This window comes from Myotis nattereri, assembly GCF_964212035.1.
Source record: "Myotis nattereri genome assembly, chromosome: X".
Lineage (NCBI taxonomy): Eukaryota > Metazoa > Chordata > Mammalia > Chiroptera > Vespertilionidae > Myotis > Myotis nattereri.
Genome location: NC_138078.1, coordinates 147,461,634 through 147,486,596, shown reverse-complemented (window position 1 = coordinate 147,486,596; position 24,963 = coordinate 147,461,634). Strand labels below are relative to the sequence as shown.

Here is a 24,963-nt window from a genome sequence, read left to right as displayed (position 1 = left end):
TAATCAGGGTGATATGCAAATTAACTGTCAACAAAGATGGCATCTGGCAGCCAGACAGCTGAAGCGAACATGAGGCTTGCTTGCTCCAGTGATGGAGGAAGCCAAGGTTCCCCACCTGCCGCAGCCGGGCTCTGAGCTCCAGTCTAAGCAACAATGTTGCAATTATAGAAGCTAAACAAACCCCAGATACCTGCTTTCAGCCAGCCCACCTCGGAGCTGGAGCCGCAACAAAGTTTCAATTACAGAAGGTAAACAAATCCCAGAATAAAAAAAAAGAAAAGAAAAAAAGGAGAGACTGGGAGCTTCAGTTGCAGGCTTGGCCCGCCTGAAAAGAGCCCTCAGCCCCTCATCCAGGCTGGCCAGGCACCCCACTGGGGACCCCCACACAAAGGGGGTGTGGGCAGCCTGAGAACAGCCATCAGCCCCTCATCCAGGCTGGCCAGGCACCCCAGTGGGGACCCCCACCCTAAAGGGGGTGCGGGCAGCCTGAGAACAGCCATCATCCCCTCATCCAGGCTGGCCAGGCACCCCAGTGGGGACCCCCATCCTGAAAGGGGTGCGGGAAGCCTGAGAACAGCCATCAGCCCCTCATCCAGGCTGGCCAGGCACCCCAGTGGGGACCCCCACCCTGAAGGGGGTGCGGGCAGCCTGAAAACAGCCGTCAGCCCCTCATCCAGGCTGGCCAGGCACCCCAGTGGGGACCCCCACCCTGACGGGGGTGCGAGCAGCCTGAAAACAGCCATCAGGCCCTCATCCAGGCTGGCCAGGCATCCCAGTGGGACCCCACCCTGATCCGGGACACCATTCAGGGCAAACCAGCTGGCCCCCACCTGTGCACCAGGCCTCTATCCTATATAGTAAAAGGGTAATATGCAAATTGTCTCTAACAGCAGAAAGACTGGGAATGACTGGTTACTATGACACAGACTGACCACCATGGGGCAGACGCTCAATGCAGGAGCTGCCCTCTGGTGGTCAGTGTGCTCCCACATGGGGGAGCTCTGCTCAGCCACAAGCCAGGCTGACTGCTGCCAGCACAGCGGTGGTGGCGGGAGCCTCTCCCACCTCCTCAGTAGCTCTAAGGATGTCCAACTGCAGCTTAGGTCTGCTCCCCGCTGGCAAGTGGACATCCCTCAAGGGCTGCCAGGCTGCCAGAGGGATGTCTGATTGCCATCTTAGGCCCAATCCCCCAGGGAGCAGGCCTCAGCCAGCAGGTGGTCATCCCTTGAGGGGTCCCAGACTGAGAGAGGGCACAGGCCGGGCTGAGGGACCCCCCCCCCCCGCACAAATTTTTGTGCACCGGGCCTCTAGTCCTATCTATAAAAGCCTAAGCAACTGACTATTGTTCCACCATTCAACTGGTAGCTATGACATGCACTGACCACCAGGGGGCAGACACTCAAAGCACAGGCATGGAAACATGGAACAGACTGATGAATCTCAGAGGGAAAGGGAGACAGGGGAGGGCCAGAAGAGATTAACCAAAGATCTTATATGCATACTAGAGGCCAGGTGCATGGATTCGTGCACTGGTGGGGGGTCCCTTGGCCTGGCCTGTGGGTGTCAGGCCGAATTCATGCACCGGGCCTCCGACAACCCCTGAGGGGTCCTGGATTGTGAGAGGGTCCAAGCCATGCTGAGGGACCCCACCATTGCACAAATCCATGCACTGGGCCTCTAGTAGTTAAAATAAAAAGGAAGTGAGAAAGGAAAAAATAGATTATGCTGACACCCTTATATGTGATTCAGAGCAAAAGCAACATGCAATCAGGAAAGGAATGTAAAGAAACACAACAAAATTCTAACTTTTCCAAGGAGGAAAACTGTTTAAAAAGAATATCAAACTGTTTCTGATATTTTTTCTTGATTCTTTTGATTTTGGTGACCTAGATACTTCCCAGTCCTGATTCTGGCACTGGGCAAGTTTGTATCCTTCAGTGTGTGTCCACAGCTCCTAGTATAACACCTGGCTCTGGATTGGAGCTGAATAGATACTTGTCCAGTAAATGATGGTAGAGTCCCCCCCCCCCCGCCCCCCGCCCTTCCAGAACATGCTGGACCAGAGAGCTTCTGCAGGAAGTTGATCAGTAAGGCAGTTGGGTTGCCGTGGTGTTTTCAGTAGTAGACAGTCCCAGGTACACAGAGATCTAGTTCTCTTTGATGTCTGTTTTTCTGTGGAGGTGGGATGACAGTTCCTCCTGGTCTCCACCCCTCCATTACCTTTGTCATTTTTAGCAGCAAGAGCAGGAGCAGGAATCCTTCAGTGGCTGAACTAGTTGCAGTTCCTCTGGTTGCAGGCCACAAAGGGCAGGATTTATTGGAAAGATGCTGTGGTGCTTCAAGGAATTGAAGCAAGAGTTGGCTTAGGAAGGGGAGGCACCAGGGCAGCTCTGGGGACCTCAGCTGTATGGGAACCAGGCACCCTATCCTCAGGGCTCCTGATTCCTGACAACCAATTCATACTGCTAACCCTTGGAAGCCTCAGCACCCCTCCTGCCTGAAGGAAGGGGCCAGGATGATGCGCAACCACTGAGCAACACTGGCTGGGCTCACATATCTTTAAGATACCATGCTAACCAAGAACTCTGCCAGGGTATCATCCAGCAGTATAGCCCCACAATCCCAGCGGTGCGTACAGGAATCAGGGACTGACTCTTCCTAGAACACACTCTCCCCTGATCCTCCAAAAATGGTTAATACTTGTCCTCTGAGTCCTATCCTGACGCCAGCCCTGAGCTGTCCTCCCTGGGTCCAGCACCTGTGGCCCCTCCACGACGTCCCCCAACATGCCCAAGATCTGAGACACCTGTTCTGAGCTCAGTTCTCCTTCTGCCGACCGGTAGTGCTGCTACCCATTGCCAGCAGTAGCTCTCAGACCCAGGCCTACTCTCTCCGCCCTCCCCCCTCCCTCCCCGCCGCTCCCCCTGCAATTCCCACCTGCTAGTGCTTGAGAGTCTTGTGGTGTGGTCCTGTAGTTCCGGCCTCTCTCTCAGCCATAGGCGAGGTGCCAACTGTAAGCATGGCTTTGTTGTGCCTGGTCTCTCCTGATGCCGCGCTCTCTCTCCCCTCCCTCCCCCAGCTGCTCAGCATCTGTTGGGCCAGAAGTCCAATAGCTTTGGGAGTCCAGAGGAAGAGGCGATGAGCAGGCACAGCTTCTGCGGAACGCCGATAAATGGGCAAAGGGACGTGTCTCTTCAGGTCCAGCGGCCTTGGGAGTCTAAGGTCCAGGCCGGTCCCAGAATGGATCTGGGGCTTCACTGGGCAGAGGGGGACCGGGGGAGGGGCAGAATCTGAGGTGGAAGGGGAGCGTGGGACTGGCTCAGAGGGCAGGCTCAGCCACAGAGATGATGTTCTATCATAGCTCCTGACTGCGCTCTTCGGGACCTGGCCTCCGAGGGGACATTTCACAGCCCCAGAGACATTTCTGGACTTGGTTATCTCTGTGTCCCCGGCCCCGCAGTGCTGGGGAAAGCCGACTGGACCGAGGGAAGGACGAGGAGTGGGGAGGAGACGACGAAGGGGGTCAGAGCTGCGATTGGAGCCAAGAACTGGAAGCGCCTTAAAGAGACTGCGCGGTCCCCGCCCCCCTTCCCGCCAGCCTCAATGAATTAGAGCTGTGTTTCCCAAACTTGCCTGATCATAAGAATCCTCTCGGGCCCTAGTTAAAGACACAGGTTCCGGAGCACCTCCCTTTGAGATTCTGATTCAGTGGGTTAGCGGGTGTTGCCGAGGAATCTGTAATTTTAACACACTCCCCACGTGATTCTCGGGAACAAGCAAGTTTGGGAAATATTGAATTAAAGGAAACCGGGCCTGGCTGCAGAAGCGGCCTCCGCTAGGGGGCTTTGGCGGGAGGATCCCGGAGGCGTCGCCTGCTTCCGCCGCCCCTCCTTCAGTGAAAGTCCCTTTTGGGTCCAGCTGCCACAGCCACCGCGCACCCTCAGGCCGGGCGGGGGACACCCCAGGTCTGCGTGGCCCCCGCGCCGCCACGCCCAGTGGCCGCCCGAACCCAGCGATCAGGGGGAGGAGCCGCAGCCAGTGGAGGCGGAGGAGGTAGAAGAGGCGGAGACGGCGGAGACGGCGGCGGAGAAGGCGGAGAGAAAGGTGGAGACAGAGGCGAAGGTGGAGGGGAAGGTGGAGGCGGTGGAGAAGGTGGACGCCACCGGGAAGGTGGAGGCAGCGGGGAAGGTGGACGCCACCGGGAAGGTGGAGCCGGAGGAGGGTCCTGGCCGCCGGGTTGAGCTCAAGCTGGAGCTCGAATCCGAGCCGGTAAGGGAAGCAGAGCAGGAGCCGAAGCAGGAGCTGGAGGATGAGAACCCAACGCGGAGCAGCGGTGGCGGCGGCAACAGCGAAGAGGTTCCTCCCCCCTCCCTTCCCTCCGATCCCCCGCGGGCCCCCGATCCCTCTCCGCGGCGCAGTCGTGCCCCCCGCCGCCGACCTCGGCCGCGGCCTCAGACCCGAGTTCGTACCCCACCGCAGCCTAGGCCACGGCCCCCGCCCCGTCCCCGGCCCCGGCGCGGCCCTGGGGGCGGATGCTTGGATGTGGATTTCGCTGTGGGTCCACCAGGCTGTTCCCACGTGAACAGCTTTAAGGTGGGAGAGAACTGGAGGCAGGGATTGCGGGTGATCTACCAGTGCTTCGTGTGGTGTAGAACCCCGGAGACCAGGAAAAGCAAGGCAAAGTCGTGCATCTGCCATGTGTGTGGCACCCACCTGAACAGACTCCACTCTTGCCTTTCCTGTGTCTTCTTTGGCTGCTTCACGGAGAAACACATTCATGAGCACGCCCAGACGAAACAACACAACTTAGCTGTAGACCTTTACTATGGAGGTATATACTGCTTTATGTGTAAGGACTATGTATATGACAAAGACATTGAGCAAATTGCCAAAGAAGAGCAAGGAGAAGCCTTGAAATTACAAGCTTCCACCTCAACCGAGGTTTCTTACCAGCAGTGTTCAGTGCCTGGCCTGGGGGAGAAGTACCCTACCTGGGAGACAACCAAACCCGAGTTAGAACTGCTGGGACACAACCCGAGGAGAAGAAGAATCACCTCCAGCTTCACCATTGGTTTAAGAGGACTAATCAATCTTGGCAACACGTGCTTTATGAACTGCATCGTCCAGGCCCTTACCCACACTCCAATCTTGAGAGATTTCTTTCTCTCTGACAGGCACAGATGTGAAATGCCAAGTCCGGAGTTGTGTCTGGTCTGTGAGATGTCTTCACTTTTTCGGGAGTTGTATTCTGGAAACCCTTCTCCTCATGTTCCCTATAAATTACTGCACCTGGTATGGATACATGCACGTCATTTAGCAGGGTACAGGCAACAGGATGCCCACGAGTTTCTCATTGCAGCGCTAGATGTCCTGCACCGGCACTGCAAAGGTGATGATGTTGGGAAGGCTGCCAACAATCCCAACCATTGTAACTGTATCATAGACCAAATCTTCACAGGTGGCCTGCAGTCCGATGTCACCTGTCAAGCCTGCCATGGTGTCTCCACCACGATAGACCCATGCTGGGACATCAGTTTGGACTTGCCTGGTTCTTGCACCTCCTTCTGGCCCATGAGCCCAGGGAGGGAGAGCAGTGTGAATGGAGAAAGCCACATACCAGGAACCACCACGCTCACAGACTGCTTGCGAAGGTTTACAAGGCCAGAGCACCTAGGAAGCAGTGCCAAAATCAAGTGCGGTAGTTGTCAAAGTTACCAGGAATCTACCAAACAGCTCATGATGAATAAGTTACCTGTTGTTGCCTGTTTTCATTTTAAACGATTTGAACACTCGGCTAAACAGAGACGCAAGATCACTACATACATATCCTTTCCTCTGGAGCTGGATATGACACCATTTATGGCCTCGAGTAAAGAGGGCAGGATGAATGGACAGTTGCAGCTGCCAACCGGTAGTGGAAACGATGAGAATAAGTACTCCTTGTTTGCTGTGGTTAATCACCAAGGAACTTTGGAGAGTGGCCACTACACCAGCTTCATCCGGCACCACAAGGACCAGTGGTTCAAGTGTGATGATGCTGTTATCACCAAGGCCAGTATTAAGGACGTTCTAGACAGTGAAGGGTATTTACTGTTCTATCACAAACAGGTCCTGGAACATGAATCAGAAAAAGTAAAAGAAATGAATACACAAGCCTACTGAAGTGACACACAGACCTACCTGAAATGGAATATGACAACACCTATGCTACAACTGGCATCGAGATTTAAAGGACTACTTGCGTGGCCCATGGGCCTGACAGAGTAAGAATTGAACAGTACCCAGTGTCTAAGAGGTCCTGATTGGAAAAGAAGTAGGAGGGGTGGGAGAAGAGGCTCTAGTCTAAACAATCATAGAAAAGAAAATTAAATGGCAGGAATGCTCTGGTGAGGAAGGCAGGGAGATCCTGACACTGGTACATATCCTATATTCCTCCAAAAGATTGTGTGGGAAAGTGTGGGGTGGGAGGGGGGTGGAGTGGGGGGTTTTTGTGCCCTTGTAACTGTAAAACATCTTTCTCCATGGGTGTTTCAGCTTCAACTGACCAATCATAACAGTTCTATGTTTGGGGGGAAAATGAAAAGTTTATACAAGTGTAGCCCATTACATACATGGGTATGAAAGCAGAAAAGTGGAGGAGGCAGGGATATCTCATTGACAAACACCTTTGCCAGTTTCTTTGTATTCGTGATTTTTTGTGCTATTAAATGCAGTATTAAAAAAAAAGAAAGCCCATGAGGGCTAGTGAAAAGAGAAGAAAGAAGGGAGCTTGTATAAGGGGAGCCATGGCTCCAGTAGAGGAGGAAACAAGAAATACTGTAAGATAAGCAACCAACACAGACAGTCCTCAGCTAAGAGTGTTGTGAATGAGTGTTTTTTTAACAAAGCTGTATGATATACTTGAGCAAATCAATGAACCTCTTTTCAATTGTTTTCTCATCTGTACAATGCAGATAATTCCTACCTTAAAGGGTTATTGTTAAAGAGTAAATGATATAAAATGTGTCAAAGTATAAAGTAAAAGGCTTGGAACTTTGTAGGGGCTCAGTAAACGTTTCTTGGATCTAAAACTTCCTTGGACTAGGACCAAAATGCATCAGAGGTGAGTGTCAGTCCTACCTGAGAACCATGAACAACATGGGCACACATGGTGTTACATGCAGTTACACACACACACACACACACACACACACACACATGCTTACAACTCCCTCTACAACATTGACTACTTAGAGCCCCAAGGCAAAGGACTCCACTATTGTCCCTGTGTAGAGGGCATCACAATCAGTGCCATACCCAGGATTTGGGGAGAACCAAAACTGTCCTCAAAAGTCATTATTCTGTCCATTTAGAAGACTGCTGTCTTGTTTTCATGACTCAGCACCCCAGTGATAGGACTCGTAGGCCACCAGCCTGCCAGGTTTCCACATAAAGATGTTTGGTGGTTTTTACCTTCCACAAACATTATGGATGTATCTTTACATTAACCTACAGGCATACATCACTATTAAGACTGTCCTCCAAAACTTACTGGTCCATCAGCCCAGGGACATCAATGGAGTGGCATGTTGACCTCTTCCCTGATTCTCACAGAGGGCAGAGCAGCTTGCAAAGAGCTAAGCCAAAACAGTTGAGCTGCACCCAGGTTGGGGTAAGCACTGGTGGTTCCTTCTTTTCTTCTCAACAGGAGATACAAAGGTATCTATAACCTAGGAAATCCTGGGGGAAACTAAATGTGCATCAGACTCATGGGGCTTGGATCTACTGGCTCTGATAAGAGGCTGGGATCCCCGAGGGATTTCCAAGTCTACTTCATGGTCAACTCATTTGGAAATAGACATTTACATCTCCAACTAGCTCATAGGCTTTTTAAAGACAGGGCTGTATCTCCTCTTATATCCTGAGCTGCATCCTCAGCCCCTAGCACAGTTCCTGACACATAGTAGATATTCAAAACATTTACTGGATGGATGAAGGAACCAATATACCTTCCTTTCATAACCACATTTTCACCAACATCCAGGGCCCATAATCCTCAGGAGAAATTGTAAAAAGTGGTACTTTTGGTATCTTAAAGGACAGGGGAAATCAAGAGATGAGTGGCCTTGGATGCCACTTGGCAACTTAATGCCAGGTATTTGACTGCTTTTTGAGGTGTGTCTAGTAGCCCTCATTCCTCATCTCTGCCAAAGGAAGAGTTCAGTCAGGCATGTGCCACCAGATTTTGACTGCTTGCACAGAAATGGTTGTTTACATTTTAAAAACATTTTTATTTGGAAATATTTTAAATTTACAGGAAAGTTTCAAAAATAAAAATAGTATAAAGAATATCTGTATCCCCTTTACCAGATTCACCAGTTACTAACATTTTACATCATTTGCTTTATAGTTTGTCTTTATGCTCGTGCCTTCTCTCTCCCTTCCTCTCTCTCTCTCTTTTTCTCTCTCTCTCTCCCCCACCCCCAGTGTGTGTGTGTATGTGTGTGTTTGAACCATATGAGGGTAAATTATATACATCATAGCCCTTCATGCCTAAGTATTTCAGTGTGCATTTCCTAAGAATAGGCATATTCTCTACATTGCAGCATAGTTAACAACTTCAGTATATTTAACACTAATACAATGTTATTATCCAATTTACCATTTGTACTCCAATTTTGTCAGTTGAGACAATAATTTCCTTTATACCCTTTCCTTCTCCATCGCAGAATCTGCTCTAGGTTGAGGTATTGCTTTTATTGAATTTATTGGGGGTGACATTGGTTAATAAAATTATATAGGTTTCAGGGGTACAATTCTATAAGACATCATCTGTATATTGTATTTTGTGTTCACCACCCCAAAGTGAGGTATTGCTTTTAGTTATCATGTCTGGAACATTTCCACAACCGTTCTTCATCTTGTATGACATTAGCATTTTTAACAGAACATTCCTCATTTTGGGTTTGTCTGATTCAGAAACTGTTTTTTAAATACCCTGCACTCAGGAATAGTTCTAAGAGATATGAACAGTACCAAACCGCTGAAGCTGATCACCCGCCCCCCCCCCCCCCTCTGGTGGATGGCACAGACCACCAGAGGGAGCAGCTGTTCCTGCCACTTCCTGATTGAAGCACACACCTCTGGAAAACACCATTCATTGTCCCTCAGTAACAGGGGAGCCATTCAAGCCCAGCTCTATGCTTCTACCTATCACCAACCCCCAAATTGAGCCATGGAGCCTAAAAGCAGCCAGAGCCTGCTTTCAGATCATACCACTGTGGGACACAGGACATTATGTATTCAGTAGGTATGTGTTACCTTGAGCTCAAATGGAGATTCAGGCATGTTTGAACATGGCTGGCACATGGGTGGGCACCTCTATGGTTGGGGCCTTTAGGGGGGGATCAAGAAGTACATCTCTTGGCACCTTTATCAACATTTCCATGGTGGGCACAGTTTCAGTGGATGGGAGCAGAGGAGGAATAAGTACTTCTGAAGCAGCTTTATGGGCAGAGTAACGAAGATGGGGCCTAGAATTAGTAAGGGAGAACATGGAAGATGCCAAAAATAGATTGGCTTGTGATCTTACGGGGGGCTTTCAGGCATAATTCGGCTATTTTACATGGCTGCAGTTCTATTTGAATTCCAAATGTCGTCAAGGGCTGGTGTAATTTAAGCTAATTCTTTAACTGAGACTCCATCTACTTTCACAAGCTGGTAAGGTCAGGAAAACTAAGTTTACATGTAGGTTTATGATCTGGGCCCAGAAGGGCACAGAAAAAGATGGGTGCTCACAAGTTGGGGACTTATCCACCTATGCAGCTCAGAATGAGGGACAAGTAGTGGGGTACTTTCCTTTTACCCATGACACCTGCTTTATATGGTTTCTTGGCCTAACCAGCTTGAAAATCCAGAACCCTGCCACCACCCATGCCCTGGAGCAGCCTGATGCTGAAACTTACCCTGGCCCACAGTTCACATAGGTAACTGCCTCACTTCTTCCCCATCCATAGGACATCCAGATCAGGGATGTCTTTTTCAAGCAAGAAACAGAGTGGTCCCCATGTAGTTCATATTGTCATAATGCAATAGACTTGGTGCCAGGAACCTGTGTTTGCACCAAATATATAGTCACATCTAGATGTGAAGGCTCAGGTCCTCTGAGAGTGTGAAACCCAGCATCCATAGCAGCGGGTCCTTCCTCTGCAGGCGACCCAATATCATTTTCAAGCTCTTGTATTGAAATATATCAAATATAGTATATAAGAAGTGCACATATCATAAGGGTAGAACTTGATGAATTTCTAGAGAATAAACACATCCATTTAAACAATATTCAGATCAAGAAACAGAACACTACATGTACGCCAGGTACCCCTCCTGCCTCCGTCCAGTCAATAATTCCTATCCTGACTTCTTCCACTGTAGATGAGCATGGCCCTTTTTGTGGCTTCTATGAATAAAATTATTCAGTATGTATACTTTTATGCCTAAACTTTTGCTCAACATTATTTTATGAGGTTCAGATGTGAAGTCTTTTTATCAAGAAAAATTATGAGGAGAATCACTAATTCTGCCAAATGAATTCATTTTCCCCCCTACTTTTCCTAATGATTTCTGACATACTGAACCAATTCAAATGGACCCAGGTCATTGCAAAGTTGGACTTCAAGAATGTCTATACTCTCACTCAGGTACAGTAAAAAAGATAGATGCTTGTGTTTTTTTTTGTTTTTTTATTTTTTATTTTTTTAATTAAATCTTTATTGTTCAGATTATTGCATTTGTTCCTCTTTTTTTCCCCCCCATAACTCCACTCCTCCCAGTTCCCGCCCCACCCTCCGCCCTCACTCCCCACCCACTGTCCTCATCCATAGGTGCACGATTTTTGTCCAGTCTCTTCCCGCATCTCCCACACCCCTTTCCCCCCCAAGAATAGTCCATTCCCTTTCTATGTGCCTGACTCTATTATAATCAACAGTTCATTCTGTTCATCAGATTATTTATTCACTTGATTCTTAGATTCACTTGTTGATAGATGCATATTTGTTGTTCATAATTTGTATCTTTACCTTTTTCTTCCTCTTCCTCTTCTTAAAGGATACCTTTCAGCATTTCATATAATCCTGGTTTGGTGGTGATGAACTCCTTTAGCTTTTCCTTATCTGTGAAGCTCTTTATCTGACCTTCAATTCTGACTGATAGCTTTGCTGGATAAAGTAATCTTGGTTGTAGGTTCTTGGTATTCATCACTTTGAATATTTCTTGCCACTCCCTTCTGGCCTGCAAAGTTTCTGTTGAGAAATCAGCTGACAGTCGTATGGGTATTCCCTTGTAGGTAACTGAGTTTCTTTCTCTTGCTGTTTTTAAGATTCTCTCTTTATCTTTTGCTCTTGGCATTTTAATTATGATGTGTCTTGGTGTGGTCCTCTTTGGATTCCTTTTGTTTGGGGTTCTCCGCGCTTCTTGGACCTGTAAGTCCATTTCTTTCACCAGGTGGGGGAAGTTTTCTGTCATTATTTCTTCAAATAGGTTTTCAATATCTTGCTCTCTCTCATCTTCTGGCACCCCTCTAATTCTGATGTTGGTACGCTTGAAGCTGTCCCAGAGGCTCCTTACACTATCCTCGCATTTTTGGATTCTTTTTTCATTTTGCTTTTCCGGTTGGGTGTTTTTTGCTTCCTCGCATTTCAAATCATTGACTTGATTCTTGCGCTCCTCTGGTCTGCTGTCGGGAGTCTGTATATTATCCTTTATTTCAGTCAGTGTATGCTTAATTTCTAGTTGGTTCCCCAATATAAGATCGAGGGTCTCATTAGTTTTCTTGTAGATCTCATTAAGTTTATCGGCGGCTTCTAAACAGTTCTTGAGAGACCTTAAAAGTGTGGTTCTAAACTCTATATCTTCCATTGACAATTTTGTCCTGTTTCTTTGTCTCCGCATTTTGTTATGCTTTCTTGGTGCACCCCCTAGTGGTCTTTGTTCGAAGTCTTATAGTTAAATCTTGATTGTTGTAGCTAATTCCAGGGAGGGTTTGACCTCCAGGCCAAGTGGCTATGAGAATCAGCTGTGTCTGCAGTGAGAGAACTTCTGTCCTCTAGGGAGGTGCTAATCTAGCCTTTGCCTGAGGCTATCCGGCAAATGCCTCTGTGCAGGGCTTGGGCGGGGCGGGTCGCACAGGATCAACAGGGTGGGCCGGAGAGAGCAGTTATGGCCGCTCTCAGTCCTGTCCCCAGGGGCTCTGCCTCTCTGAGTCCCAGCAATGGCTGCAAACCTCGGAGAGAAAGCTGCACTCGCTCTGACCGAAGCCAGACAGTCCCGCTTCTCCCGTTTGAGTCTGGGTCCCTAAAGACTCGCCCGGATCTGGAGCTCAGAGTCTGCGACTCCCTCCCGATTGAAAACGCCAACCCGCGCCCTCCGCCGCCAGCCCGCTCCGCGCACTCTGCACCTCAGAATTTGACTTCAGCACTGTGCCTCCTCTGAGTGTCCGTATGCGTTTCTCTTTCCTCCTAGTTGTAGGACTTCCACTCAGCCAGCGTTCCTGTGGTTCTGGGTGATGTCCCTTCCGTTTTTTGGTTTCACTTTTGAAGTAGTTGTTCAAAGCAGCAAACTCTGGCGTTAACCTATGCCGCCATCTTGGTTCTTCCAGATGCTTGTTTTTAACAAACTCATAGATACAGACAACCAGAGGGGAAGGGGGTCGGGGGAGGTAGAAGATGGTAAAGGGGAATAAATGATGGTGGAAGGAAGCGTGACATTGGATGGTGAACACACAATACAATATACAGATGATGTATTGTAGAATTGTACACTTGAAACCTATATAATTTTAGTAATCAATGTCACCTCAATAAATTCAATTCAATAAGAAATCCACAAAATGAAAAAAGAAAATGGTGAATGGAAAAGAGCCTTACAGTTAAGTGTGTGACAATTTAAGTAACTAGAAATTTCAATTTTTGGCTGTATTCTGTCCAGTAATCTATGTCGAATCCCATCCCATTTCCAACATATCCTGAATGGGATACTCTATTTGAATAACTTGTCAAATGTGTATCACAGTCACCTGGAGGGCTTGTTAATACACAGGTTGCTGGGTCCCACCTCCAGAATTTCTGATTTCAGTAGATCTGGGACAAGGGCTTGAAAATTTACATTTCTAACACTTCTGGTTCTGGAACCACACTTTGAGAATCACTGATCTATTCAATTTGTTTTCACACCATGGTACTTGGAGTCCATGGAGTCCATGAAGATGCTCTGGGGAGCACCTTGGAGAGGACCTTGGGGAGCAAGGGGGAAGGTAAATTGGTGAATATCAGGAACTCAGCCCCACTTCACCTGCAGCAGATCCTCAAGTAGGGGCTTGGAGATTCCAAATGATATTTGAAGTAAAGGTTCTGCTACTAAAATTTTTACTAATAAAAGCTGAAAATCACTGTGCTAAGAAATTTTAGATCCCAGGGGAATGAAGTATTTAAACTACATAGGTAGTGTATCTGGAAAATAATCCAACATGCTACAGCGAGCTGGCCTCATATATGCCCTTAATCTGGTCCTGAGGGGAACTTATATCCTTGGAACTTAAAGAAGTGTTTATTTATGAGGAAGAAACTGATAAGAAAAATGCTTAATTATAAATAAGGTGCAATATTATATGTAACAAGTATTTTTTTTGACAATATGACACACTAAGATGACATGTCCCCAACTACACACACACATATTAACTTTAGATAAGCTATAACAAAATTTTTAATTTATAGCTGAGCTTAAGAAACAAAAGAGTAAAATCTCAGAAGAAACTAAAAGAAAAATTAAAGCCAATCTAGTAATTGTAAACAGACCTTGCAATGGCCCATCATGGTATTAGTCTAAGATATCAGGCCCTGAGTGCTAGGGCTTAGAGCTAGAAACCTAATGCTCATGCAGGTACTGACAATACAGCCTCAAAGTCCACCAGAGGCAGAGAAGCTGCAACTTAAATCTCTGGATAAAGCATTTAGTAGCTTCTCTGTCCATGAAAAGGGGTTTGGAAAGTAAGCAGTGAAGAGCCTTTGCTCTCTCTGGAGCCGCCCAAAGAAATACCCCTCAGGCCTATGTTATATGTGGATTGGTTCTAAATTTACCCTACTGTGTGTTATGGGACCCACATGCTGAAATATTAAAATAAAAATTAGAGCAGAACCAATAAAACCTCTAGACCCTCAGCAAAAGCAAGTACATTTTTATAATCCATGGCACATGGAACCCCACAGAGAAACACAGTATCTATTGAAGATGTGCTTAGAAACAATAAAAATACTTTACTTGCAAAGAAATGATACAACATGCAGGAGAGTCATCAGTTTCCATAAGAAAGAGAGTTAGTAGGAACACTGATGAGAACTACTCCTCCTTTTGAGAATGAGATAAGGACATTTTCAGAAAAACAAACCAAGTAAAGTTTAGCAATAATAGACTCTCACTAAAATAACTACTGAAAGCTATACCTCAGGAAGAAGGAAATGGAAATCAGAGAGCAGCGGTGAGTAGAAGGCAGGAAACAGTGAACAAAAATTGGTAAACATGAGGAAATTTAAATACGCATTAAGTACAAAATGTTGAATAATATGGAACTTCAAAAACAAGCTGGTGCAAAAAACATTGGAGCACAAATACATGTAAGACAGAAGGAGACTGTTAATATTTAAAGTATTCTAAGGCTCTTGTATTGTTTGGGGGGTAGAATAGGGATATTACCTGAATTTGGATCTTGTTAAGTCAAGTATGAATGTTTAACCATTAAAGAGTACACCTAGTTTATGGCAATAGCAAGCTTGGTTATTTGATTCAACTTTCCTATTTAAGTAAGAAGTATGTTGGACAAAATCTTTGAAAAGTACCGAAGAACTGAGAAGACAGCAAAAGCTTCTAGGCCAAGTTTTGGATGAAAGCTTGTAACCAGAAAGGTAAGCAGAATGTTTGTGCATTACCAGTAAAACCAATTTGTTCTGAGGGCATTTGCCTCCATTGATCACCTAAACTTTGATTCAATAGCCACACATGGCTAGAGGGAGAAAAATTAAAGCTTAGGGCCAGCCCAAGGTAGGAGTTTAATAGGAGACCTTCTCCGCATTAACCTGAGATCCCAAAAGGCTACTACATTAGCTGCATAAGGGCCAACCAGAACAAAGCCTGTCCCTGTTCCCAACAATCTCAGAGAACTGTATAGAAGGCTGCCCTGGCACCAAGCAGAGCTTGCTTGCTCAAAAGGAAATGTAAAAAAAGGGTAGAGAGGGTAAAAAAATCCATTCCCGAGAAAATGAGGCTCCATTCCAGTTCTAAAACCTTTATCATCCATGGCCTGAATCAACTTCAAGTTATGAACTTGGTTTTATATGGCTCCCAGACAGGTAGTACCCCATGGGGCTCGGTAAAAACAAATACAAAGCCTCTGTATGAGACTCCATCCATTGTCGACCTCAGGAAACTCCCACAAATAAATTTTCAAGAGCAATGACCAGAAAACAGACTAAAATAGTCAGGCACATAAGGAAACAAGGCAATTTGAGTTTGAAACAGCAGAGATAAACAACACAGACCCAAATAGATTTCAGATAATAGATTACCATGCACATATTTTGAAACAACTATGTGTACCATTTAAAAAGAAACAAATTGTTAACTTGAAAATATCTGAGGGAAGAAAAACCTATAAAAAGTGACATAGCATATTGAGAAAAAGAATTTATAGAAGTGAAAAATACCAGCTCAATGAATGTATCTGGCAGAAATGTGGACATACGTGGAGAGAGTGTTAATGAGCTAGCATATAAACCCTCAGTATGGAGAATGGGGAAAATAGGAAAAAAACAGGTGAGAAAAAAAGATGAGGAGGATACAATGAGAAAATCCAGCACACTTTTGATAATAGTGTGAGATAAAGGGAATATGAATATGAATATTAACGGGGCAGAGTCAATATTTGAAGAGAGAATGGCTGAAAATTTTTCTAGACCTAATGAAGGAAATCAGTCCACACATTCAAGAAGCCCAACAAATCCAAAGTAGGATAAAAAGAGATCTAACCCAGACTGCAAAAAACAGAGAAAGAGAAAATAAAGTCAGAGAAAGGTGACAGATCACATCCTAGAAACAGCAATTCGACTGACAGCTGACTTCTCACAGAAAAATAAATTACAAAGCCACATTAGAGGCAAACCAACCTCATAACTGATAAGATACAAAGACTGTGAAAAGGCTCAAGGAAATCACATGAAACAAAATGGAAAAGATCAATAGCACCATGACTATAGAGAGACCTACAGCTGATAAGGTAGATTAAGCTGATGTGAAAAATCCTTCATCCCACTTCAGATACATAAATGCTGGACGAAACATATATAGCCATGTTTAGAATCAAGAAAGGAAGATCACTGAGTACCAGAGACAAAGAGGAAAGACAAAGTTAGATCCGTGAGTTGAAGCTAAAAGTGACCTAAGAGGTTATCAGAATCTGGCATTCTCTAGTAGCATAATGAAAGGAAGGTCTGGGGACCCTTGGGAACCCCCAAGATCCTTTGGGGGTCCACACAGTCAAACTGGTTTTACAATAGTACTGAGATTTTATTTGAATTTATCACTCTTATCATTCTTTCTATAAGTATAGAGCAGAGTTATCCCAAAGCTACATGTCCTATGATATTGCAACAGATAAATGCAGAAGTAGATATGAAAATATAGCTGTATTCTATTAAGCCAGCCATTAAAGAGATTTGCAAAAATGGAAAGCAATGAGATTACACTTTTTGCATATTTTGGAATATATACATATATAGTTATTTTTAATTACAAGTATGATTTTATGTAATATGTTTTCAGTATTGTTATTTTAAATGAACAAATTAATATTTAAATTTTTTATCACTTTTAACTTCTATTATGGCAAATATTGATCAATCAATGTAATCCAAATAAACAAAAGCTCTTTAGGATGTTCTATATTCTTTAATTTTTATTTTCAAATTAATATAGAGTAAAAATGACTTTGTTGGCATGCAGTTTGATGATTTTTAACACATGTATAGGTTCATGTAACATTAACCACAACCAGAATAAAAAACAGTTCTGTTATCCTCCAAACTCCCTTTTGCTATCCCTTTGTTGTACCTTCCACCCCGACCCCCTCCCAAGCCCTCACAACAACCACTGATCCATTCTCCATCACTATGGTTACATCTTTTTGAGAATGCCATATAAATGGAATAATACAATATATAACCTTCTGAGACTTGGTTCTTTCTTTAGCATAATGCCTTTGAAATTCTTCAAGTTGTTGAGTGAATCAATAGTTCATTTCTTTTTATTATCAAATAGTACTACAGTTTGTTTATCCATTTACCCGCTGAAGAACATTTGGGTTATTTCCACTTTGGGGCTATTACAAATAATGCTACTATGAACATCTGTGTACAGGTTTTATGTGAACATTTCTGTAAATACTCAGGAATGGGATTGCTGGATCATATGGTAAGATTATATTTAACATAAGAAACTAAAAAATGTTTTCCAAAGTTGCTGTAACATTTTGCATCCTGAAGAAAGATGTAAGAGTTGCAGTTGCCCCCTGGCTGGGTTTGCTCAGTGTTTAGAGAGTTGGCCCAAGGACAAAGGGTCAGGGTTTTGATTCCCAGACAAGGGCATGTACCTCAGTTGCAGGTTCAATCCTTGGCCCTGGTCTTGGCGGGTGCAGGAGGTAACCAATCCATGTGTCTCACGTCGATGTTTCTCTCTCTCTCTCTCTCTCTCTCTCTCTCCCCCCTCACTTCCACTCTCTCTAAAAATCAATAGAAAAAATATACTCTGGGTGAGGATAAAAAAAGAAAAGAGCTGCAGTTGCTCTGTACTCTTGATAGCAATTGGGATTGTCAGTTTTTCTATTTTAGCCATTCTAATAGATGTGTAGTGGTATCTCATCATAGTTTCTATATGTACTTTGCTAATGGCTAATGATATTGAAAATCTTTTCATGTTTCTATTTTCATCAATATATCCTGTTTGTTGATGTGATAGTTCAAGTCTTTGGGCCATTAAAAAATTCTTTATTGTTTAAAGCATTATATGTCTCTTTTTCACCCCCAGTGACCTCTCCCAGCCACTCTCAACCCCCAGCACATGCCCTCATTCACTGACTGTCTGTGTTCGTTGGTTATACTCATATGTATGCATACAAGTCCTTTGGTTGATCTCTAACCCCCTCCCCCCCACCTTCCCTGTTAGGTTGGATGGTCTGTTTGATGCTTCTATGACTCTGGCTCTATTTTTGTTCATCAGTTTATGTTGTTCATTATATTCCACAAATTAGTGAGATCATGTGATATTTATCTTTCTCTGACTGGTTTATTTCACTTAGCATAATGCTCTCCAGTTCCATCCATGCTATTGCAAATGGTAAGAATTCCTTCTTTTTTACAGCAGCATAGTATTCCATTGTGTAGATGGACCACAGGTGTTTTTTTGTTTTGTTTGTTTTTTGTACCACAGTTTTCTAATCCACTCATCTGCTGATGGGCACTTAGGCTGTTTCCAAATCTTAGCTATTATAAATTGTGCTGCTATGAACATAGGGGTGCATAAATCTTTTCTGATTGGTGTTTCTGATTTGTTGGGATATATTCCTAGAAGTGGGATCACTGGGTCAAATGGAAGTTCCATTTTTCATTTTTTGAGGAGACTCCATACTGTTTTCCACAGTGACTGCACCAGTCTGCATTCCCACCAGCAGTGCAAGAGGGTTCCTTTTTCTCTGCATCCTCACCAGCACTTGTTGTTTGTTGATGATAGCCATTCTGACAGTTTTTAGATGGTATCTCATTGTCATTTTGATTTGCATCTCTCAGATGATTAGTGACTTTGAGCATGTTTTCATGTCTTGGCTTTCTGTATGTGCTCTTTCAAAAAGTGTGTATTTAGGTCTTTTGCCCATTTTTTGATTGGATTGTTTATCTTCCTTTTGTTAAGTTGTATGAGTTCCCAGTAAATTTTGGAGATTAAACCATTAGTGGAGATAACATGGCAAATATGTTCTCCCATGCAGTGGGCTTTCTTAATGTTTTGTTGATGGTTTCTTTTGCTGTGCAGAATCTTTTTATTTTGATACTACTGGCCCGGTGCATGAAATTTGTGCACGGGGGAGGGGGGAGGGGGGGCGGAGTGTCCCTCAGCCCGGCCTGCACCCTCTCCATCTGGGACCACTCAGGCAGGCAGGCAGGCAGGCAACCAGTTAGAAGCCAGCGGTCCCAGATTGCGAAAGGGTGCAGGCTGGGCTGAGGGACCCCCCTCATGCATGAATTTCATGCACTGGGCCTCTAGTTGGTGTCTAAAAAAGCCATAGATTTCTGGGTATTAATTTTGTATCCTGCTACATTGCCAAATTCATTTATTAAGTCTAGTAGTTTTCTTGATAGGGTCCTTAGGGTTTTCTGTGTACAATATCATGTCATGTGTGAATAATGACAGTTTTACTTCTTCTTTTCCAATTTGGATGACTTTTATTTCTTCTTCTTGTCTGATCACTATGGCTAGTACTTCTAGTATTATGTCAAACAGGAGTGGTGAAAGTGGGCATCCCTGTCTTGTTCCTGTTCTTAGGGGAAATGGGTTTAGTTTTTGCCCATTGAGTATGATGTTGGCTGTAGGTTCGTCATAGAAAACTTTTATTATGTTGATATATGATCCCTCTATTCCCACGTTGCTGAGAGTTTTTATCAGGAAAAGATGTTGGATTTTGTCAAATGCTTTTTCTGCATTGATTGGTATGATTATGTGATTTTTGTCTATCAATTTGTTTATGTGATGTATAACGTTTATTGATTTGTAGATATTGTACCAGCCTTGCATCCCTGGGATAAATCCCACTCGGTCATGGTGTATGATCTTTCTAATGTAATGCTGGATCTGGTTTGCTACAATTTTGTTGAGGATTTTAGCATCTACAATTATGTTCATCAGGGATATTGGCCTCTAATTCTCTTTATTTGTATTGTCTTTATCTGGTTTTGGGACTAGGGTAACGCTGGCTTCATAGAAAGAGCTTGGAAGTGTGCCTTCCTCTTAAATTTTTTTGGAATAGTCTGAGGAGGATAGGTTTTAGTTCTTCTTTGAATGTTTGGTAAAACTCCCCTGTGAAGCCATCCGGTCCAGGGCCTTTGTTTGCTGGAAATTTTTTGATTACTGCTTTAATTTCATCAGTAGTTATGAGCCTATTTAGGTTTTTTTTGTTCTTCCTGATTGAGTTTTGGAAGCTAGTTTTTTTCCTCTAGGAATATGTCCATTTCATCTAGGTTGTCCAGTTCGTTGGAGTAGAGTTGTTTGTAGTATCTATCTATACTAATAAAAGGGTAATATGCTAATTAGATTGGGAGACCTTCTGGAAGACCTTCTGGATGTCCTTCTGGACAAAGCCATGGTGGTGGGGATGAGGCAGGGGTGGTTAGGGGTGATCAGCTGTCAGGGGGGCAGTTGGGGGCGAGCAGGCCATCATAGAGGGGCAGATGGGGGCAATCAGGCCAGCAGGGGGGCAGTTGGAGGCAAGCAGGCTGGCAGAGGGGGAAGTTGGGATGATCAGGCCGGCTGGGGGTCAGTTGGGTGTGAGCAGGCTGGCAGGGGTGGCTGTTGGGGGTGAGCAGGCTGGCAAGGGGGGGAAGTTGGGGGCAAGCAAGCCAGAAGGGTGGCCAGCTGTGGGCAAGCAGGCCGGCGGGGGGGGGGCAGTTGGGGGCGATCAGGCCAGTGGGGGGGGGAAGTTAGGAGCAATAAGGCTGGAAGGGGGGGCAGTTGGGGGTGATCAGGCTGGCAGGGAGAGTGGTTAGGAGTGACCAGGCAGGCAGACAGGTGATAGGTTAGGAGCCAGCAGTCCCGGATTGTGAGAGGGATGTCCAACTGCCCGTTTAGGCCCAGCTTGGAGAAGGTGCAAGCTGGGCTGAGGGACACCCCTCCACCCCGTGCATGAATTTTGTGCACCGGGCCACTAGTCTACACTAATAAAAGACAAACATGCAAATTGACCATACCTTCGCTACGCCTTAATCCATGCCCACCAGCCAATCAGAGCAAACTATACGCAAATTAACCCAACCAAGATGGCGGCCGGCAGCCACTGAGATGGAGCAAGCAGGAGACTTTGTTGCCCCAATGATGGATGAAGCCAAGCTTCCCGCCTGCCGCGGCCGGCCCTGAGCTCCACTCAAAGCAACAAAGTTTCAATTATAGAAGGTAAATAAACCCCAGATACCTGCTTTCAGCCGGCCGTGGCCACGGAGCTGGAGCGAGCAGGAGGCTTCCCTCCCGCCCACCCTGGCCAGCTCTGAGCTCCTCTCAAGGCTACAAAGTTTCAATTATAGAAGGTAAATAAATCCCAGAATTAAAAAAAAAAGAACAAAAGGAGAGGCTGGAAGCTTCTGTCGCCAGGGGGCTTGGCCAGCCTGAAAACGACCCTCAGCCCCTCATCCAGAATGGCCAGGCACTCCAGGGGGGACTCGCTACCCTAAAGGGGGTGTGACCAGCCTGAAACCAGCTATCAGCCCCTGACCCAGGCTGGCCAAACCTCCATGGGGTGAGGGTTCCCACTAAGGGGGGCTTGACCAGCCTGCAAACAGCCATTAGCCCCTCACCCAGGCTGGCCAAACCCCCATGGGGTGAGGGTCCCCACTGGGGGGGGGCTTGACCAGCTGGAAAACAGCTATCAGCTCCTCACCCAGGCTTGCTAGGCACCCCAATGGGGACCCCCACCCTGAAGGGGGTGTGACCAGCCTGCAAACACCCATCAGCCCCTCACCCAGGCTGGGCAGGCACCCCAGTGGAACCCCCACCCTGATCCGGGACACCATTCAGGGCAAACCAGCCGGCCCCCACCTGTGCACCAGGCCTCTATCCTATATAATAAATGGGTAATATGCAAATTGACCCTAACAGCAGAACGACTGGGAATGACTGGTCACTATGACACACACTGACCAGCAGGGGGCAGATGCTCAATGCAGGAGCTGCCCCCTGATGGTCAGTGTGCTCCCACAGGGGGAGCTCTGCTCTGCCACAAGCCAGGCTGATGGCTGCCAGCACAGCGGTGGTGGTGGGAGTCTCTCTCGCCTCCTCAGTAGCTCTAAGGATGTCCAACTGCAGCTTAGGCCTGCTCCCCGCTGGCAAGTGGACATCCCCTGAGGGCTCCCGGGCTGCCAGAGGGATGTCTGATTGCCATCTTAGGCCCAATCCCCCAGGGAGTGGGCCTAAGCCAGCAGGTGGTCATCCCCTGAGGGGTCTCAGACTGCGAGAGGGCACAGGCCAGGCTGAGGGACCCTCTATCCCCCCAAAGTGCACAAATTTTTGTGCACCGGGCCTCTAGTCCTATCTAATAAAAGGGAAACATGGTAATTGGCGTAGACCGCTACCCTTCCCATTGGCTAATCAGGGCGATATGCAAATTAACTGCCAGCCAAGATGGCGGCCAGCAGCCAGGCAGCCTGAAACTAACATGAGGCTTGCTTGCTTCAGTGATGGAGGACTCCAATGTTCCCCGCCTGCTGCTGCAGGCCTCTGAGCTGCAACTCTAAGCAACTATGTAACAAATATAGAAGCTAAACAAAACCCCAGAAACCTGCTTTAGTCTGGGCTTCAGCCAGCAGGATCGCAACATTGTAAGCAAAGGCCAGAAACCTACTTTCAGCAGCGGAGGCCTAAGAGCTGGAGCCAAGCCTCAAAGCTAAAGCTGGCCAAGAATAAAAAAAAGAAAAAGAAAAAAAGGAGCGGTTGGGAGCTTCAGTCACCCCCAGCCTGAAAACAGCCCTCAGCCCCTCACCCAGACTGGCCAGGCACCCCAGTGGGGACACCCACCCTGAAGGGTGTGTGACCAGCTGCAAGCAGCCATCATCCCCTCACCCAGGCTGGCCAGGCACCCCAGTGGGGACCCCCACCCTGAAGGGTGTGTGACCAGCTGCAAACAGCCATCATCCCCTCACCCAGGCTGGCCAGGCACCCCAGTGGGGACCCCCACCCTGAAGGGTGTGTGACCAGCTGCAAACAGCCATCATCCCCTCACCCAGGCTGGCCAGGCACCCCAGTGGGGACCTCCACCCTGATCCAGGACACCCTTCAGGACAAACGAGCCAGCCCCACCCATGCACCAGGCCTCTATCCTATATAGTAAAAGGGTAATATGCCTCCCAGCACTGGGATCAGCGGAGCCGCGAGGCCTCCCGGCACCTGGATCAGTGTGACAGGGGGCAGTGTTCAAACCCCCTGATCTCCCTGAGGCTCTGTTTGTGACAGGGGGCGGGGCCACAACCTCTCTATCCACCCTTCTCTGTTCATGACAGGCGAAGGTGCCCAAACCCCCCCCCACCACCCCCCCGTCACGGGCCCTGCTCTGTGTGTGACGGGGTAGAGCCATAACCTCCCCATCGGCCCTGTCCTGCGTGTGAGAGTGGTGGTGCCCCAACCCCCTGATCGGTCCTGCTCTGTGGGTGATAGAGGGTGGCGCCCCAACCCCCTGATGGGCCCTGCTCTGTGCGTGACAGGGGGCAGCGCCCCAACCCCCTGATTGGCCCTGCTCTGTGTGTGATAGGGGGTGGCGCCGCAACCTCCCCATCGACCCTGCTTTGAGTGTGACAGGGGACGGTGCCCCAACCCCGCAATCGGCCCTACCCTGAGCGTGGCTGAGGGTGGCATCACAACCTCCCGATCGCCCTGCTCTGTGCATGACAGGTGGCGGCGCCCCAACTCCCCAATCGGCCCTGCTCTGAGCCCGACAAGGGGCTGCACCTAGGGATTGGGCCTGCCCTCTGCCACCCGGGAGCAGGCCTAAGCCAGCAGGTCTTTATCTCCTGAGGGGTCCCAGACTGCGAGAGGGCACAGGCCGGGCTGAGGGACACCCCTCCCCCCCGAGTGCACAAATTTTTGTGCACCAGGCCTCTAGTATATATATAAAAGCCTAAGCGAGCAGTCGACTGGTAGCTATTACATGCACTGACCACCACGGGGCAGATGCTCCAACTGGTAGATTAGCTTGCTGCTGGGGTCCAGCTGATTGGGACTGGGCGAGACAGGCCGGACATGCCTTGGAGCCCTCCCACAGTCCCTCTGCAGGTGGCCAACCTCCCCTGGTCCTTCCTCAGCCCTGATCGGCCCCGATTGGGACTGGGCAAGATGGCCCTGATCTCCCCTATTGCCCCAATCGGGACTGGATGAGACAGGTCAGACATGCCCTGGAGCCCTCACGGGGTCCCTCCCTGGCTGGCCAACCTCCCACAGCCCTTCCCCGACCAGCCAGCCCCACTTGGCTCTGATCAGGACTGGGCTAGACAGTTCAGACATGCCCTGGAGCCCTCTCCAGCCCTGATTGTGCACCAGTGGAGTCCTGGATTGTGAGAGGGCACAGGCCAGGCTGAGTGACCCCACTGGTGCACAAATCCATGCACCGGGCCTCTAGTTTTTTATAATCCTTTGTATGTCTGTGGGGTTGGTTGTTACTTCACATCTTTCATTTATGATTTTGTTTATTTGGGTCCTCTCTCATTGTTTCTTGGTGAGCTTGGCTAGAGGTTCATCAATCTTGTTTATCCTTTCAAAGAACCAGCTCTTGGTTTTATTGATCTTTTGTATTATTATTATTATTATTATTATTATTGGTCTCTATGTCATTTATTTCTGTTTACTCTGGAAATTTCTTGTTGCTCTCTTTCTAATTCTTTAAGTTGTAGGATTAGATAATTACCATTTTTCTTTCTTTCTTTTTTTTTTTTTTTCAACTGTAGAGTTGCCCTAACCAGTTTGGCTCACCAGATAGAGCGTCGGCCTGCAGACTCAAGGGTCCCAGGTTCGATTCCGGTCAAGGGCATGTACCTTGGTTGCGGGCACATCCCCAGTGGGGAGTGTGCAGGAGGCAGCTGATTGATGTTTCTCTCTCATGGATGTTTCTAACTCTCTATCCCTCTCCCTTCCTCTCTGTAA

At 47.1% G+C, this 24,963-nt stretch overlaps 1 protein-coding gene across 1 annotated transcript; it reads left to right on the top strand.

The window, feature by feature from the left end:
- The first annotated feature begins 4,079 nt into the window (after window positions 1-4,079).
- On the top strand, window positions 4,080-7,031 carry USP27X (ubiquitin specific peptidase 27 X-linked). Its single transcript, XM_081081256.1, has one exon. It carries the CDS (start codon window positions 4,846-4,848, stop codon window positions 6,160-6,162), a length of 1,317 nt encoding a protein of 438 aa, XP_080937382.1. The 5' UTR covers window positions 4,080-4,845; the 3' UTR covers window positions 6,163-7,031.
- The last annotated feature ends 17,932 nt before the right edge of the window (window positions 7,032-24,963 follow it).

Coding starts and splice junctions, on each gene's coding strand:
- USP27X (XM_081081256.1), top strand. CDS start 4,846: ATGTGTAAGGACTATGTATATGACAAAGACATTGAGCAAATTGCCAAA.